Source organism: Oryzias latipes, chromosome 17 (assembly GCF_053564925.1).
Source record: "Oryzias latipes strain Hd-rR chromosome 17, Olatipes_Hd-rR_3.1".
NCBI classification, from domain to species: domain Eukaryota; kingdom Metazoa; phylum Chordata; class Actinopteri; order Beloniformes; family Adrianichthyidae; genus Oryzias; species Oryzias latipes.
Genome location: NC_136253.1, coordinates 31773200 through 31791189, shown reverse-complemented (window position 1 = coordinate 31791189; position 17990 = coordinate 31773200). Strand labels below are relative to the sequence as shown.

The following is a 17990-nucleotide window of genomic DNA, read 5'->3' as shown; positions in this document are numbered from 1 at the left end:
ACTTTGTTAAAAAAATCTTAAAATATTTTTAAAAGTGAAGAAAAATTGTACTCAATTTAAATATGTGCTGGCATTAATATAAACTCCCCGTGGACTCAAAATGCAATTTTATTACAGCAAAACCATCTGGATCTAAACATTGCTCAAATAGCAGGTTAAACATACAAATGCACATTTAACATGTCTAATTTTTTTTATTAAATATGTAAAAAGCAGGTCAATTTATTCACAAATAAAAATGCACACATGCAACACATTTTCAGGGAATGCATAATGAGTGGGACATGGAAAAAAAAATATTTACCATTCATTATTGACAGTACATGTTTACATTCCTTTTTCATTTACACAGTAATATATAACTAAAGCATTTTGGTGCACTGACCGGTTCAGAATTAGTAAATGCAATAATAAAGGGTATACAATGTGGAATATAGTGAGGCAAATTGCTCAGTGAACAGAAACCACAAGACCTGTGGCCTTAAAAAAAACGAGATCTAAAAAAAAAAAAGAAAAGTGGCAGGAGACTGAGCGGTGAAAACGTTACAGCAGAGAAAAACATTAAAAAATGCAGTTCCTCATAAGACTAGTCCAGGATAATATCTGCTCCTTTTTATAGCAAATAAACATCGAACACTAAACCAAAGGTTGCAAAGGTTTGAATAACATCGTCCAACACACTGATAACCTGAAAACCACGGGTGAGGAAAAGCTGCCAATCAGATATGGGTTGGCATTCTAATGTTTCGTTAATAATTTTAAACTTTGTCCTCATTCTAGAAGATGTGATACAGATTTTTGCACTATTACTAAGGCTTAAGAACAATAATAAATACAGCCATGGACAGATTGTCCAGTAAAAGAGTCAATGTCAGTGCAACTTATGGGAAAAAAGGTTAAATAAGAGCTACTGTAAGCCCTTTCGGGGCTTTGCTTATTGCATTCTTGCGATGAATATTGATCTTTGAAAAACAAACAAACAAAATTAAAAAAGTTAAAAACACAACATATGTCAGGTACTGTTTTACCTGATCAAACTTTAGGATTTCATCCCATCTACAACAGGATTTGAATGGACTTGTCACCCACACAATCTTCCAAAATGTCTTTGATGGTCTGAGCTTGTCTGCCGGGGGAGGAGGCCACCACCACAACCACGACCTCACCTGTCACATCAGCTTACCAAAGCTGCTATGACAGGTGAGGTCGTCGGTGAGCAGGGGGTTACAAAACTGTGATGGTACGTCTGGTCAGGAGCTTGCGTCATGTGTTTCTGGTCTTGGAGGGGGTCAAACAAAGAAAAAACAAAGATGCACCATGAGAAAAATGTCAAGAGTTCGCACATATTAAAAAGAGGGTGGCAGTGAGGAATGCTGGCAGTCAATATTCATCCTGCTCCTCCTGCTGACCATCTGGTCCTTCTTCATGCTGGTTCCCATCCTTCTCCTCACCCTCAGCCAATTCTGCTCGATCCTTCAGAAGAAAAAAAAGGGAAGACAGTTACTCAGAGTCGGAATTTAAGCTCAGTTCTTCCCACAGCGGCATCAATAAGATGTCTTCTCCAAAAACAAACCCGCTGTCCTGAATGTTTGTGCCTGAGGACACTCACTGACCTGCTCGTCAGACGCGTACAGGACCTCCATCAGTCGATCAACAAACGGCGCGTTTTCTTCACCCTGCTCCTGACACAGAAGTTCTACTTCTCGGAGTTTGCTAAAATAATAGTCGCGCTCCTTCTCCACTCCTTCCAGGGCCGACTTTAATGTGTTCACCTGAAGGAAGAAAAAAAAAAACGAAAAGGAAGAGAAAGTCAAAAAGGCTGAAACTTTGGTCGACATCTGATAAGAGGAAGTGGACACAGTCTGCAGCGGCTCAGCTTTCTGCAAAACGCAGACGAGGAGAGAGACGTGCACGGATCTAGACGTATGCAGATGGATGCATCAGAATGGAGCGGAGCAGGGAGCTTTAGGCATTTTTTCACAAATATGCCCTTTTTCAACTGCATTTTTTTTCTGCTCCTGATTTAGAATGTAAATTAAAAACATTTTCAGAAAGGCAGTTTTGAGCTTAATTTTCTTTATGCATCTCCTTCATCATCAGGAAAATGTCACATGTTAAACAAATCAAAACCCAATTTTAATTAAAATGGGTATTTACAGCTTAAAACTACTTTCATTTAAGCACATTTTTGTCCAAATGCTATTTTGCTATTTTCATTTACACAGTGAATGTGGAAAAGAGTAAGGTGATGAGGTGTACGAGGTTAAAGGGTGAACGTAGATTGAATGTGGCATTAAATGGGGAGTTGTTGGAAGAGGTAGAGTGTTTTCAGTATTTGGGGTCGTGTGTCTGTGTGGATGGTGGAATAGGGGGAGAGGTAGAGTTTAGAATGAATGAAGTACGAAAGATATGGGGGGGAATGAAGAGAGTGTTTGAATGTAGGTCACTGGGAAAGGATGCAAAAAGGAGATTGTATGAGGGTGTGGTGGTGCCTGCAGCGTTATATGGGGCTGAAACATGGAGTCTGAAAGTGGCGGAAAAGAGGAAGCTGAATGTAGTTGAGATGAGATGTTTGAGGAGTATGTGTGGTGTGACGCGTATGGATCGTGTGAGAAATGAAGTTATCCGAGAGAGAACTGGTGTGACGCGAGAGTTGGCTGAAAGAGCAGAGCAAAAGGCACTGGGATGGTTTGGACATGTTGAAAGAATGGAAAGGGAGCGATTGGTGAAAAAGGTATATGAATCTGATGTGAGTGGAGGGAGAATGAGAGGAAGACCGCGAATGGGATGGACAGAGGGTGTAAGAAGAGCGTTGAATGCAAGAGGGATGACTGTGGTCCAGGGGAGAGAGGCTGCTCAGGACAGGGATGGGTGGAGAGAGTTTGTGTATGGATGAATGGATGGGTGTGGTAGAGGTCTGGTCTTGGGATGAAGCGGCAAGGGGAAACCAGCCTTGGCTGAGGCCCTGCAGTGGAGGTGCCCACACTGGGCTGTGCAGCTGACCCTGGTGCAGTGTGGTGTGGCTTAGACCAGACCTCAGACCAGTCGCACGCACTCACGCACTGAAGGAGGAGGGTTTGGGGAAGAGACAGAGGGAGCTAAAATTGTGTGCCTTGTCTACGCTACCCCACCTTGGTGGGACACAGCCTTGGCAAATAAAAAAAAATAAAAAAAATTTACACAGATTAGCTATTAAGAAATGATTCAGCAGCACTTTGGGACCTTATGGCAGCACTTTCTGCCGTTTCTTGGAGATTATTTTGTGTTGACATGACAAAATTTGAACAATTTAAGGCTTTCAAGGCTCTTTTTCAGTTAAAGTTTATTAATGACACTTCAGGACTTTTTAAGATGCTTATGGCCACCATGTTTTATGTTTTGCCTGCATTGAAATGTGCGCTTTACAAGTGGTCTTTCAACTGCTTCCTTTAGGGGGCGCCACAGCAAACCATCTGCTTCCAGCCTTCTCCTCACTCATACCAACCACCTCCATGTCCTCCTTCTCCATCTTTGGTCTTCCTCTAGGCCTCCAACCCTCAGCATACCCTCACTGTTCCTCCTCTCAACGTGTCTAATCCATCCCCGCCTGCTTCCATGAATTCATCCTGGTCACTCTTAGAGAAAACCTCAACCTCCTTATCCCATGGCCTGCGGTCACCACAGTCTTCTACACCTTTCCTTTCGTTCTTGCTGACACTCTTTAGTCACACCTCTCCTTCCCAAAGCAAACCTCCCCCTCTCTAGACGTTCCTCCGCCTGCTTCCTGCTCTCATAGCGGATCACAGTGTCATCTGCAAGCATCCTGGTCCACACAGATTCCTGTCCAACCTCAGTCTGTCCATCACCACAGCAAACAAGAAAGAGCTCAAAGCTGATCTTTGGTGCAGTCCCACCTCCACCTGTCGCATCTACAGCACATCTCTCCATGTCTTCCAGCTCTCAGACTTCTTCACTTCTACGACTCTGCACGCCTCCTTTCTTCTTCTCTCCATCATTCCTCAAACCTTCTCTCTAAGATCTTTTCAAACAGTCCAGTCAGAAAGTCAACTGCCACGTCTCTTAAACACCTCCATATGTTGTCAGGACCAACCGTCTTTCCACTCTTCATCCTCTTTAATGTCTGTCGTCCTCGCTCATCTTTGCTACTTCCTGCTCCACAACATCTTCTTTTCTTTCCTGTCTAACATTTCCTTCAAAGTTCTCCTTCCATCTTTCAATTAAACTTGTGGAACCTCTGTCCTTCATCTTCACTTGCTGCACACCTGTGCTGCTCTACCTCTCCCTCCTCTGTGTCAAACCTGTCAAACAGGTTCACCCGTTGTTTGGCCGTTACCAACTCCACCTTTACCTTCTGCTGCATCTCCCTGTCCTCCTGTCTTCCCATTGACCCACTTTTTCCTAGCTAACCTCTCAAAACCCTCCTGGACTTCTTCATTCCACCACCAAGTCTCTCCTGATCCGCTTTCCTCGTTCCAGCGGACACACCGAGTACCGGTGCTTTCCTCCCAGGCTCTCTCATCTCTTAAGCTTCTCCCTAAAAGCCACACAGCACTGCTCTTTTTTTTTAAACTTCCACCACTCGGTCCTCCGCTCTGCAGTGGTCCCCTTCATCACCAGAGTCATCCTCACACCCCCATTGTGCTGTATGACATTTTAATCTTTTTCAGATTAACATGCGTGCTCCTCCCTCCAAGTCCAACCACGGAAAGCTGCCTTTTCCGATCTACACTTTAATTTTCTATATCTGTCATCACGTTTCACAGGACAGTCAGTGGAAGGTTGATGATGGTGACCACAGACCATCTTGGAAAAACGGATTAGAAGAGAGAAGAAGCGGACCTGTTCAGTGAGATGTACGACTTGTGCTTCCAGTTCCTTCTCTCCTTTGGCAGGAGTTGACCCGGCTACAGGAATCTTTTTGGCTGATGAGGGTCTGGATGTTGGTGTTGTAGGTTTGGGGGTCGTAGAGCTCAACCTGGAGGCTCCTGCAAGGCATGGAGATGATCAGACTACTGACAAATCTTTCAGATAACAGGCCTTAGATGCATTATATCACGCGATAATAAAAATAGCAACATAAAACCCAAGAGTTAGCAAATACATCTTTTTCAATTTTCAAATGTTGATTAACTGTACCTGCAGTGGGGGAGCTGGCTGCATGATGAGACTTCTTTGGCAAATTGAAGATCTGCTCGCCGGGGTCAGGGGGAGGAATGGCGTCCTGACCCTGTCTGGCTGCAATCGGGTCATACTCTTTACCATCATAATTGGCATCGAAGAATTTCTTAAACCACTGAATGAAATCAAGATTGTCTTGAAATCTGCCTTTAACCAGTTTCTCCACAGGAATAATCTGAAAAGAAAAGAGAAAAAAAAAACACTGGGTGATGAAAAGTTAGAAAGTGGAAATCATTTTAGACTAAAGCGAAAGAAGGGCCCCCCCACCTTGTCCACATTCATCCGTTTAAAAGACGCTTGCAATAGTTTGAAGTTGTGAATGTATTCGTGCTCCAGTTTAGCTTGAAACTTGACCTTCTTAAGACTGATGCAGCCGGGAAAGAGTAGGTCCATGAACTGACAATAGGCAGCTCCTGAAAAATCAAGGAAAACCTCAACAGACTCTCTAGCATTGACAGCAACTCCCCAAAAACAGTTTATGTATAGATATTTATTTACAATCTCAGTGTAGCTTATCTAAGGTAAATAAGCTCATTTTAATTTAGCTCCTTCTGCTTCACTGCAGAGAACATTAGCAGTCAGATAATTAGCCTTTGCTGTAAAAAGCGAGCTCTGCAGGTTCGTTCATTTGTGTGGACAGCGAGGGATTGAAATTGGATTACTTGGTCACAGCAGGTGAACACGCGACTCTACTGGTTTATTTATAGCAAACTATCTGCAGAGAGAAAGGGGAGCTTGTTGTTTTTTTTCTTTCACAGGTTGCTCTAAACTTCCAGCTTACACAGAAAGTTACTTTTGACGGCTTCATGCTTTACAACAGACATTTAAGCGGATTCTTACCTGAGGACAGCTGCTCCACTTTTGTGTAGTTCAGGCAGAGAATGTCATTAACCCAGGCAATAATATCATGCCTGCTCATAGTTTCCTGGGTTATTGAGGTAGAATATACGTTGACCGCCATCCCCCAACTGAAACAGAAACACTACACTCAATAAAAAAAGCACTGAATGCAACACAAATGCCTTATTTCTTCCTCTTACCTCATGTCAATTCACTAAAAACAGATGTACAACAGAAAAAAAGGAAGATTTTGAGACAAGAAGAGCAAAACGGCCCAAAATTGTTAAAAAAAAATAAAGTTCCTAAATGATGAATGGGAAGTTTTTATTTCTTTTACATCCATTTTGAATTTACTAATGCAAACGTTTAAGATGTTTCAGATGGGACGGACAGCTGACAGCTGCCTTTAATGACAACCAACCAGAAATCCCTCAAGAGCCAACGATTTTAAGTGTTCAAAGGCCAGAAATAGATCAAATGATCAAAAATAAGGAAGTTTGTTTCAAATTTGACAAAAAAAAAAAGATCACTTTAAATAAGACAATTCTTAACACTACTATTAACTCTGCAGTGACAAACAAGGTCAACGGGAAGAAGAAAAGAATATTACACACTTATGGCCTTGTAATTTGTCGTTGATTTACTGGTAAGTAATCATAATTGGTTATAATTTTTAAGGAATCAATGTATTTAAAAAAAAAGGTAAAAATCTAATAGTACGCCCACCTACTCCAGGCCTCTAAAACTCATGAGGATATAAAAAAAGTATTAAAAAACCATAAAACACCAATTATTACAGGTGAATATTTAAATTTTCCTTAAACAGACAGACAGTCAAAAGACAAAGGGCAGAGGATCAAGGATAACCGCTTATCTTTTATCCAATTAGATGAGATAACAGTCTGCTCACTAACAAATGCTCTGCTCTAAATGGGTTGCACAACGAGAACATTCGGGGGCTCTGAGACAAACACATTTTAAGAAACTTCAACTTTGATCCTTAAAACTGCAGCTTAGGCCCCTTATATCACTCTTTAAGCCTCATTTTAGGTGTGGTTATCATTGAGAAAAGTAAATAACAGATCAAAAACACTAATAAGCATAATAGAAGTCTTGAGGCTGTTGTTAAACCACAAGATGACTTCTCAATGTGAGCCGGTAACACTTTATATTAAGATTCCTTAACAAGCTTTGTTAATGCATTGACAATCATTATAATCTATAAGTCTAATAAGGTTTATTAAATTACTTAACACATTTACAAGCATAATTATTAGGATGTTTTTAAGATGCTAATGATACATTTATTGGCATTATGGATGCCTGACATGTAATAAATGTCAGTGTTGATAAGCTTAATAAGATTTATTAACAACATTTGTTAACAAATTCAAATAAAGTATTATTATTGTTTGGGGTTCTAGTAAGACATTTATTAGCATTATAGATGTCTCACACTAGCCTAAGTGTTAATAAGCTTAGAAGTTTGATTAACTAACTTAAATTATTGTGTAAGATGCTAGTAAAATGTTTATTAGAATTATAGATGTTTTGCAAATACATGAAAGTGTTAATATGATTCATTAACATCTAAAGTCAGACCATTGTCTTCAAAGTCCATATTAGTAAACTGCTTATAAGCTTAACAAATGTTTTAATTAACTTTGTTAACAGTTTATTGTTTTGCAGCACCTCATCTAAAGTCAGGTTTTTACCACAAACAATCACAAAACATAAAGCTTGTAAAAAGAACTTTATAACATTAAAAACAGACTAAACATACAAAAATCTTTCTGTAAAGAAATATGGAATATGGGCAGGTCAACTAATTTACTATTGGCTAATGAATCTGTCAATCAAACTCAACAGGAAAACAGCCGTGCTCGCTTTCAGCCACTCGAATGGCCTCTTAGACTTTCTCTAAACATTCACACAGGTGACGAAAAAAAACACCTGTCACATCAGGTGCTCAACTTTGGAAATTCCTAAAATGGCCAGTGGTCCCCAAAATTAAAGAAATGCAGTTCAAAATTATAAACAATTATTACCCTTCGGCAGAGACATTGAGAAGTAGATTTGGCTTTGAGGTTGATCAGTGTGAATTCTGTCATGTAGCCCCAGAAACAACCAGACATCTGTTTTTTTTCATGTCCAGTGATCCAAAGATTCTGGCAAGATTTTCATAACTGGCTTAGTCAAAAAATTAACAACATACAATTCACAGAAAAAGATATTTTGTTTTATAACAGTAAGTTACCAAAAGAGACAACAAACTTAGTGAACATCCTCCTTCTTTTGGGAAAATATCATATCCATAAGAAAAAGTGGAAAAAAGATCGGCCGAACCTCCTGTGTTTTCAAAATGAAGTCAAATTGTATTTATCCTCATTGAAATGTATTCACAACTCAAATCCTTTCATTGATGACATTTGTAATTCTGCTACAGAATGGTTACAAATCTAGGGTCCAGATTGTTGATTGCCTTGTATTTTAATTTATGCTGATTTTTTTTTAAAATATCTTTAATACATGATACTTTGTGGTTTTTTTTGTTTTTTTATCTTTGTTTTTGAAAAGAGCTGTGCCTTGCATCTTTGTGTGTTGTGTCTGCGAGAGTTTTGTAATGATTATATTTCAATTAAAAAAAAAAAAAAACAGGTGACGAAAAAAGCCCCGCCCATCTTTGATTCTGTACCGGTCGGTCGTTAGCGTGTTAGCTTTAGCATGGCTCGTAGGTGTATTGCCTTCGGTCTTCAAAAATTACTGGCTTGCGCAACTTTCCAGTGTATTTGGAAGCAAGGCAACAGTGGTTGAATGCAGTTGGCATAGAATGCAGAGAACTGTTTGTTAGTGATGGGATTTGCTATGAGTGTTTCACTCAGGATAGAAGCTAATACTTTATCCTTATTAGCTATGATGCTAGCGTCATCCACCGGTCCCTGTGATTTGTTTTGTTTTTGAAAATGTGTCTGAATACGATTATTATATTTTTTTTACAGAAAGAGTTTTGTATGTTTATTCTGTTTTAATGTTATAAAGTTCTTTTTAGTAGCTTTATGCTTTGAGGTAAAAACCATCCTCACGTAGATGAGGTGCTGCAAAACAATAAACTGTAAGTTAATTACTACATTTGTTAAGCTTATAAGCAGTTTAGTCATATGGATTTAGAAGACAATGGTCTAACTTTAGATGTTAATGAATCATATTAACACTTTCATGTATTTGCAAAACATCTATAATTCTAATAAACATTTTACTAGCATCTTACACATTAATTTAAGTTAGTTAATCAAACTTCTAAGCTTATTAACACTTAGGCTAGTGTGAGACATCTATAATGCTAATAAATGTCTTACTAGAACCCCAAACAATAATAATACTTCTTAATTTGTTAACAAATGTTGTTAATAAATCTTATTAAGCTTATCAACACTGTCATTTATTACATGTTAGGCATCCATAATGCCAATAAATGCATCATTAGCATCTTAAAAACATCCTAATAATAATAATGCTTGTAAATGTGTTAACCAAGTAATTTAATAAACCTTATTAGACATATTGTACTAATAAATATCTTACTAACACCCTAAAAATTCTATTATAATGCTTGTTAATGCATTAACAAGGCTTGTTAAGGAATCTTAATATAAAGTGTTACCTGTGAGCCTTTATTTTCTGATTTGATGGATTCCAGAGGGAAGAGTTTAGCGCCCCTATTCTTATAGATCATCCCTGCTTAGCTGTATGGAAAATAGTGCAACATAGCCATGAAAACACTAACAGCACCCAAAATATGACTGGCATAAAATATAAAGGGCAACAAATAATCCATCACAGGTAGAAACGTAGACTTTTGGAAGGCAATTATCCCAAACATTCAAGAAAAAACTAATCAAGCAGCTCTTCTGTCATGTATTTAAAACACGTTTTATGTCGAAACAACTTTAAACTTCCTTGTAACTAAAAGGAAGTGAATTAAACACTTGATTTATAGGCGTTTTCTCTAATGCTGCAGAGTGAAGTAGATAACAATCAGGACTCTTCATGAAAGATATAATTAAAAAAAAAGATTTATCAAACTCCTTTGTGGACAAACGGATGATTAAAAAGAGAACACTGTTAATCATCCATTAATTACTCAATGATCTGGGATTTGTAGCATCCCAGCAGTGGAGATGGCTTCTCTGGGAAAGAAGGAAGGAAACTGGGCCGGTCCATGTCAACAAAGCGGAGGTGTGCTCTGCTGTTAGCATCATGCTTTGTTGGCCTGGCACGGACGGCCAGCTAGCACCGCCGGGCTAACTCATACATCCAGAGGAAATCCAGCTTTCTGCCAGGTTTCACGTCTTTAAGCCAACTTGAATCCCGTGCATTCGTGTCAGGGGTGAACAGTCGGTTTGCTGCAGACTCCGTCACGCCACGGGGGTGGGAAGGTTCTACTAGCCGCCGCAGCTTGTGCCTGGCTGTCATTTGACAAGCTGCGACCCACCCCCCGAAAGAAATTCAGTCACCACTGCAGACCGACAGACCTGAAATCCAGCGGGGATTTTGTAGGTCATGAAGCTAACCCGAAAGCTGCGAAAGGGTCGGGCTCGTGCGAGCTAGCATGAAGCGACTGTGGGAAGCAGACACAGCCGCGAGGGAAAATAGCGGATCGCCCGCCGCGAGCCTAAAAAAAGACGACTCGAGGACGAGCGGCCACGACGACGCAAAACTCGAAGCGGTTTGGGTTTTCCACTAAAAATAAATGCGTTTTTACTGATTTACCTGTAGGCCCGCTCTCCCCGCACTGTATTTTTCCTGTAAGGAATGATGTTGGATCCGTTGTCCTCGACGAAGTCGTTGTTATTCTCTCCATTTGGGGAAAGGGCTTGGGTGGGACCGGGCATTTGGGTCTTTTAAATGTCGAACAGAGAGCGAGTCTGTTCTCTGCGGGCGTGGAAGGGGGAAAAAAAGACAATAGAAACGATGCAAATTCAAAGAAATGCCGCACTTCCAGGGATCTTTGGCGCTGTCCGCTTATTCCTCACAAATCTCTCTACCCTGATGACGTTGCTGCCCCCTGGACCACGTGATCGCATGGGCTGGCTGGCTGCTGCTGGTCCTCGTGGTGGGTTATTTCAGTGCACGTTCGTTTCCATCATCCATCCTTTGCTAAGAATTGCGTTGCTTATAGGCACTAAAGCACATAATATTAAACCTGATAAAAGCCATGACGACATATAGAAAGGAAAATATACCTCTATTTCTAACCTATCTTTATTTTAAATTTTGACCTTCAGAATATATATTTTAGGCTAGTTACTTCATTGTAATTCTAGACGGCTGAACAAATGATACTAAAATCACCAATATAATATTAATGTGGAAGTATATATTTATTTATTTTTCTCATAAACATTTGTATTTATTTTCATCATGTGAGCTTTAAAGTGTTGGTCTGAACCATGATGGTGTTTATTCCACCTCAAGCCTCAGTCACCTGCTTGAATAAAAAAAACGATGTTAAATACATTTAATCTTTTAGCTAAATATTTGTATCATACGTTTCCAAAAAATAGGGAAATTAATAACTTCAAACTCCCTAAACCACACTTTCTGCCCCCACTCACAAAGTTATGATTCAAAGGTTTTTATTGTCAGTGTATTTCTACAGCGAATTCCGTTATTTGATCCATATTTAAAATGTAAAATAATTCGCTTACCATTTTTCAATATTAATTAAGCCATAATTATTCCTTGTTAGAAAGAAAATTTGCTCACAAGCAGAAAAATGCCATTCACTGTTATGCTATTCAATTACAGATTTATTATGTTGTAATAAGCTTTACCTTTATATACCTTTATGTTAGTATTTGGCACCCTAGGCCTCATTAAAGCTCTCTTGACTTAAGTTTTCTTTACAGCCTCAATTTCCCTCATACTAACTAGTAACACTAAAACCCAAACACTTAGGTAACTTTATACTAAATACTGTCAAACTAAGAGTAACTAGAGTCTATATAGTATATGAAGAGTTTCTACAGGAATGCTATATGTTCAAACAGATAATTATGGATAAAATTAAAAAATAATTGCATGTTTAGGGGAAAATGTATCTTTGAAGTCGCGCAAAATGTATTTATTCAAGTAATGCCACAAAAATATATTTTTTTTAAATTACCGTAGATAATTAGACACAACTCATCCACATTCTCAATGGTTGTTTATTTTGAAAGATATTAGGGAACATCGGGGCTCATGTCAACCTAGACTTTGGCTTTTGTTTATCTAAGAACAACAGCTACTAACTTAAATCAATTGAAAATTTACAAAGCAGATGTAAAGGTTAACTTGTACTGTAGTATGACATATTTAAACTTCCAGTATTTCCAGTTCTAATTAGAGGTTAACACAGATCTAGTAAATAAAACATATTGGCTTCATCTACTCTTTAGTCTTGTGTTTTTTGTATCATCAGTGGGTTTGAGTTCAATTCAGCAGCAGCTATTCATCGGCTGGCATTTTACACAAAACTCTAGCACCCCCTCCAGGCCACAGTCGATATTGCAGTTTAGATTTTATTGCTAAATTACGACCTCTGTCCTCAAAGTGGGCGAAGGGGCATATTGTAATATCATGATTAATATCACGTCTTGCCATCATATCCCACTAATGTTGAACAGTAAAAACTAGGACTGTAATTTTAGTCATTTGTTTCCAAAAGCCTTGAAAAGCCACAGAGGGTTCCTTTAGTTTTGTGATCATTGAAACTTACACAATGAAAAATAAAAAGCCCCAAGTGCCACTTGCTTAAAAAAATTAAAAATAAACAAATGATTGTGAGGAGCACTGAGTGAATGGTTGTTCTGGATCTCTGAAGGTTGACATTTTTTAGAAAATTACTGGAACCACACAGAGAGCATTACCAGCAACCTGCTGAAGACATTTCTCTTAAGAGAACCAGAAGCATGCATCATGTTCAACTATAGCAATGCTGAAAGGCCCTTTGAGAGTGGCAAAAGAGAGTATGAGCACAGAGGTCGGCTTTGTGCATAGCTGCAAAAAAAAAAAAAAAAAAAAAACACAAGTCCAGCTCTTTGAAAATGTACAGGCAATAAAAAAAAAATGATGCTTTGTGTGGGAAGCCACTGCCTAACTTCACACTGAGCAACTGTTCTATGAAAGCCAACACTAGCATTAGGATGTCTATTTCATCAGCAAAACACTTTCCAATCCGAACAAAGGTGCTTGATGCAGGATATATTTGAAAATTAAACAATCAAACATATAGCTTTGAGTACTATCCTTACTTTTTTGCTTTATGCTTACTTGAGATGTAGAGAGGTTTTCCTGGGTGCATAAGACAAAAAAAACAGAATTTATAAAGCAGACATGTCTGCAAAGTACAACACACAAAGACTGCGTGTCGTTGAACACATTGCATTACGTTTAACCTTGAACTGCTATAGACTAAAAGGCCATGCATTAAACATACACTGATGCAAAAAGCCCGTTAGCCAATAGATAAAGCGCAATTACCAACAACATATAGACAACGGCAGCTCGATCTTTTTTTGTCTCTAGGTGCTAAACATTTCCACAGAAACTATAAAGTGACCTCCATCAGGTAATAATACAACCCAATAACTTTGTATCCACAGAAGCCATCACAAACCCCAAGTTTCAAACCAATTCATGATATACATGTACATCAAATCTTTGCTGCAGCTTATCAATAAAAGTCCCAACAGACCGGTGGCATGCTTGGAGTTCAGATAGAGTGGGATAGTATCTTCTCAAGGTGAAACCAGAAGATCATTTCCAAAACCATTAAAGCTTTAAGTAACCTGTCAGGAATTGTCATTAAGGCTGCATGAAGGGGCTTTGTCTTGCACTTTTGCTTGCTGAGTGTGAACTCAATCTTCCACTTTATAACTAAGAGCATAGACTTCAAGGTAAGATAGACTGTAACTGGTAGCATTTAAGTGTTATCTAGTGTGGAAAATATTTTTGAGCAAAAAAAGGGAAATAAGTCTGTGTAGAGCGCTAGATATCACCGGTACATAATTTCCCATTTTTAGAAGTCTGATTAATGCCAAATATTGATTTAATTTTTACATTTTAATTCTAAAATGAATTTTGTTATTGCAACTTTTTTTAAACCATGACTAGTAATTTCAACTGGCCAAGAAAAAGCTTTTGTTTATAAAATTATTAATACTCAATTTATACCTAAAAGAAGAATCATATTTTTCTCTAAAATGAACTAATCAAAAATGATCCTTAAAGTAAATCTCATTTCCTACCAGGGTGAACTAAACATGTATCTTACTGAAGTACTTGATTTGACAAAACAGCCTCTATAATATCTAAAATAAAGACAGTGAGAGAATATTTATTTATTTATTATCACAAATGTGTGACTGGTTCATATCCAAGTTGAATTAACATGGTTATTTAGTGCACATTAACTTTTAAATTTTATTCAGACCTTGATTCCTTAAAAAGTCAGATAAAGATATTGTTATAACCTTAAAATAAAAGAAAGATGAAAAACTCTCACTGTCTTTGGGACAGAGGCAGAGAAATATTCTGTGACACTTGTACAAATGTGATGGAGACATTGACTGTATAAGAGAACTGGACTGAGTGAGTGTGACATCACCCATAGAAAATAGGTTACTTCCAGCTCCAATCAAATTAAGCCCATTCAGTCGCCTTTTAATCTACGATGTGGACGCCACCATTTGGAGCCAGACAAGCAGTGGTTGGTCCGAGTTTGTCTGAATCGACGTTTCTATGGCAACTACTGTCACCAATCAGGAGGGAGTTTGTTGGAAGTCCACACCCCTGCTTTCAAAGACAGCAGTGGAGCTACATTTGTGCGACAGAATCAGAACTAGCTTTGTGCGACAGAGACGGAGCCTGCCTTGAATGGAAAAGGAAAAGCCTGTCTTTTGTGATAAAGGTGGAGCTAGCTTGCGTGACTAACATGATCACTCCTTTGTGTGACATAGGCAGAGCCTGGCTAGCTTAAACTGACAGCTACTGCCTTTTGTGACAATGGCGAGGTTAGCCTTGCTAGGAAAAGGCAAAGCCTGCCTAGTGTGAGAGCATGGACTGTATAAGAGAGCTGGACTCAACGAATAGGAATTCCCTTCTGGCTCCAAGAAGCCAAAATACCATTGACATCTATTGAGAAATAATCAGCAGTTACTCAGTAATTATATTAATGAGCATAACCTTTCTTGCTCTGTTACCTCTTTTAAACATATTCTTGCTAATCCTGAGATTTTTTTTAAATCACTAGTTAATAAAATGAATGGAGGAGGTAAATCAAGCAACTAAATTGACTTTTCACTGGAGCCAGAAGTTTCTATGGGTGACGTCACACTCGATCAGTCCAGTTCTCTATACACAGTCAATGTGTGACGGAGCCAGAGCCTGCCTAGTGTGGTTTTATTGGTTGTGTCCGAACTCCTTCCCTACTCCCTACATAGTGCACTATATAGTGCGTTCACCATTTTGTAGTGCTGTCCGAATCTACAATTCCAAAATTCCATTTCCCAGAAGTCTCTGCGAAAAACCAGCAAAAATGGACCACAATGCATTGCATCTGAACAATTTTTGCAAAAAATATTTATTTAGATATATTCTTTTAATTACCATCAACGTTTTTATCTTACGAAGACAGTGGACTCATAAATAATCGTCACAAAAATTAGATTTTAACTTTGTGAAATTGATGACGTCATAAAAAAAAACGACGTTTAAAAAAAAGTAGTGAGCATAGTGTCCGAATTTCTTTAAAAATTCAGGGCACTACATAGTGTCGCACTATATTGTTTTTTAGTAGTTCGGGGTTAGGGTGGGAATTCGAATATATGCCGTTATGTGACAAGAGGTTGAGCCATCTTTGAGTAATGTGGGCGGAGCCAACTATTTAAAAAAAAAACTATTAGATTAAAACTATTCCTGAGTATGATTGTTTTAATAAAATCCCCCCGATGTCTTATCACACAATGAAACCCAACAATGAGTCTCAATTGTAAAATCTTTGTTTTTTTTTTTAACCTTACGACAGCATAAAGACACATTTATGTAGTTTAATGTAAGGAGCACAAACACACAGACACACACATTCCTAGACAGAAATGATTAAATCAATCTATTATGTAAGGCTTGTCAAGCTCCTTTGTTCCAAAGGAGATCTTTAACTAAAATTCAAAGAATCGAAGATAACGTGGATATTTTAAACTTGTTTTGGTTTATTTATGGTTCATAACTTTGGTTAAAGTGAGAAAACACGCAAAGCTTTTTGCCTCTAAGACAAATTTCAATGAATTTCTCCAAGCAATGCTCCCCCTTAATGCCTCTGTGCCCTGTCTTTGGCCACCCCAACTAAAATGTAGTGGACGCGCCACTGATCCAGGTTAGCCCCCTCATTTTTTTTTTTTTTTTACATTTTTTTTGTCTCCTTGAAACAAACCTGTGACGGATCTACTCCGGTCAGCCCCGTTTCTCCTCCGTACCCCCGCCCGTGTAACGGAGCGGCTAGCCACAAGACAAGAAGCTGCTGTCTCGCAAATGAAGCTAACTCATTTTGCTTTGGGTGAAATAAACGAAGGAATTGCAGCACAAAAACGAATCAACACCACAATCAAACAGCCGGGGAAACCCCCTATCATCAAATTAAATGCAACTATTAGCGGCGATGGTACATTTTTATCCAATACCCGCCAAGTTACAGAATGCTAATTCTGCCCTGACACGCTGTCAAAACTGTCACAGACAACATATGACTCCGTCCAACACCAGGCTACTAAACGAGAACCAGATGTCCAATTTCATTTAATAGACACCTTCTGATTTCATTTACAGGCTAACTACTTTCAGAAAAACACATTTGACTTACCAGATAACTCCTATCCTCAGGTTACGATGTGCTTCTTTTTAAAAAAAATCTGTTTTCCGGCTGAGTCACCCCACCCTCAAACGCCCATTCTCGTAGGACTGTGGGAAACCTTCTGTCACCTGATTGGACAGCAGTCCAATCAATGTCTCCGCTGATTGGTCCACCGCTGACATCGGGTTTTCAACTAACCAATCACGTTTTGATGCGTTGATCATTCAAAACATAGTGTAATTTTTAACTGGACGTCCATACACTTTCCTTCTGGTATAACAAAATTGAAAACCACAATAAAGTTCCTGTTTTGATGTTATGTTACCTTACACAAAGCATATTTTTGTTAATTTAACTTAAACTTAACTGACTTAAAAGTTACAAGGACACGTTTTCTGTTATTATTAAGATTATCATCATCATTAATTTGTTTTTCAAGTCACATGAGCAGCTTTTTATTAGTTCACTGATTTATTTATCTTTTACTACCGTAACCTTTTAACTGATCTACCTGTTGAAATTAAATCCAAATTTGTACACGAATACTGTAATTAACTTTAGATGTAGGGGTTAAAGTATTTGTAATTAATGAATAATTAACAAATAAATATTTAGATCACAAACTACATGAAGTCTGCTTGTGGTTCTAACTGCTAAGAAATGACAATTTATTTACATTTATGGTAAAATCCTTATTCACAATACTTTGAATGCTTTTGAGTTTTCCAAAAAAAAAAAAAAAAGTCCACAAAGTAAAGAAAAAATGAGTTGATTGAAGGTTGCAACTAGAACTACATAACTATACAAATACAAGTATGTTTAGCTAAAGTATATATATGCTTTAATGTAAAAGGGGCAGATAAACAACCTTTCTTCTCTCTGTCCGCTTTCAGTTCCCATTTAGTAGAATTTGTGCATTGTCTTTTGTTGATTTGTGGAAAAGAAATTAAAAAAAAAAACAATTGAAATTGAACAGGTGCGCTCCTTCAGATATGACACTAGGAGGCAATCATGAACTTCATTTTTACATATTTCTGCATGGTTGTCCTTTTTTATTCTTTATACGCTTAATATGTAATGA

At 38.2% G+C, this 17990-nt stretch overlaps 1 protein-coding gene across 4 annotated transcripts; it reads right to left on the bottom strand.

Moving 5' to 3' along the window:
• Positions 1-174: 174 nt before the first annotated feature.
• On the bottom strand, positions 175-17030 carry mapre2 (microtubule-associated protein, RP/EB family, member 2). 4 transcript variants are annotated; one of them, XM_078934079.1, is made up of 9 exons: positions 16919-17013; positions 13314-13353; positions 10789-10950; positions 6019-6146; positions 5446-5591; positions 5137-5353; positions 4840-4985; positions 1614-1772; positions 175-1473 (listed from the first exon to the last, which is right to left on the bottom strand). In XM_078934079.1, the coding sequence occupies exons 3-9, from the start codon at positions 10908-10910 to the stop codon at positions 1381-1383; spliced, it is 1011 nt and encodes a 336-aa protein (XP_078790205.1). In that variant the 5' UTR covers positions 10911-10950; positions 13314-13353; positions 16919-17013; the 3' UTR covers positions 175-1380. The 4 variants fall into 4 exon arrangements, with proteins under 4 accessions (XP_078790205.1, XP_078790204.1, XP_078790206.1 ...); XM_078934078.1 differs by lacking the exon at positions 13314-13353 and having other exon boundaries at positions 16919-16974; XM_078934080.1 differs by lacking the exon at positions 10789-10950 and having other exon boundaries at positions 16919-16935.
• Positions 17031-17990: the final 960 nt, after the last annotated feature.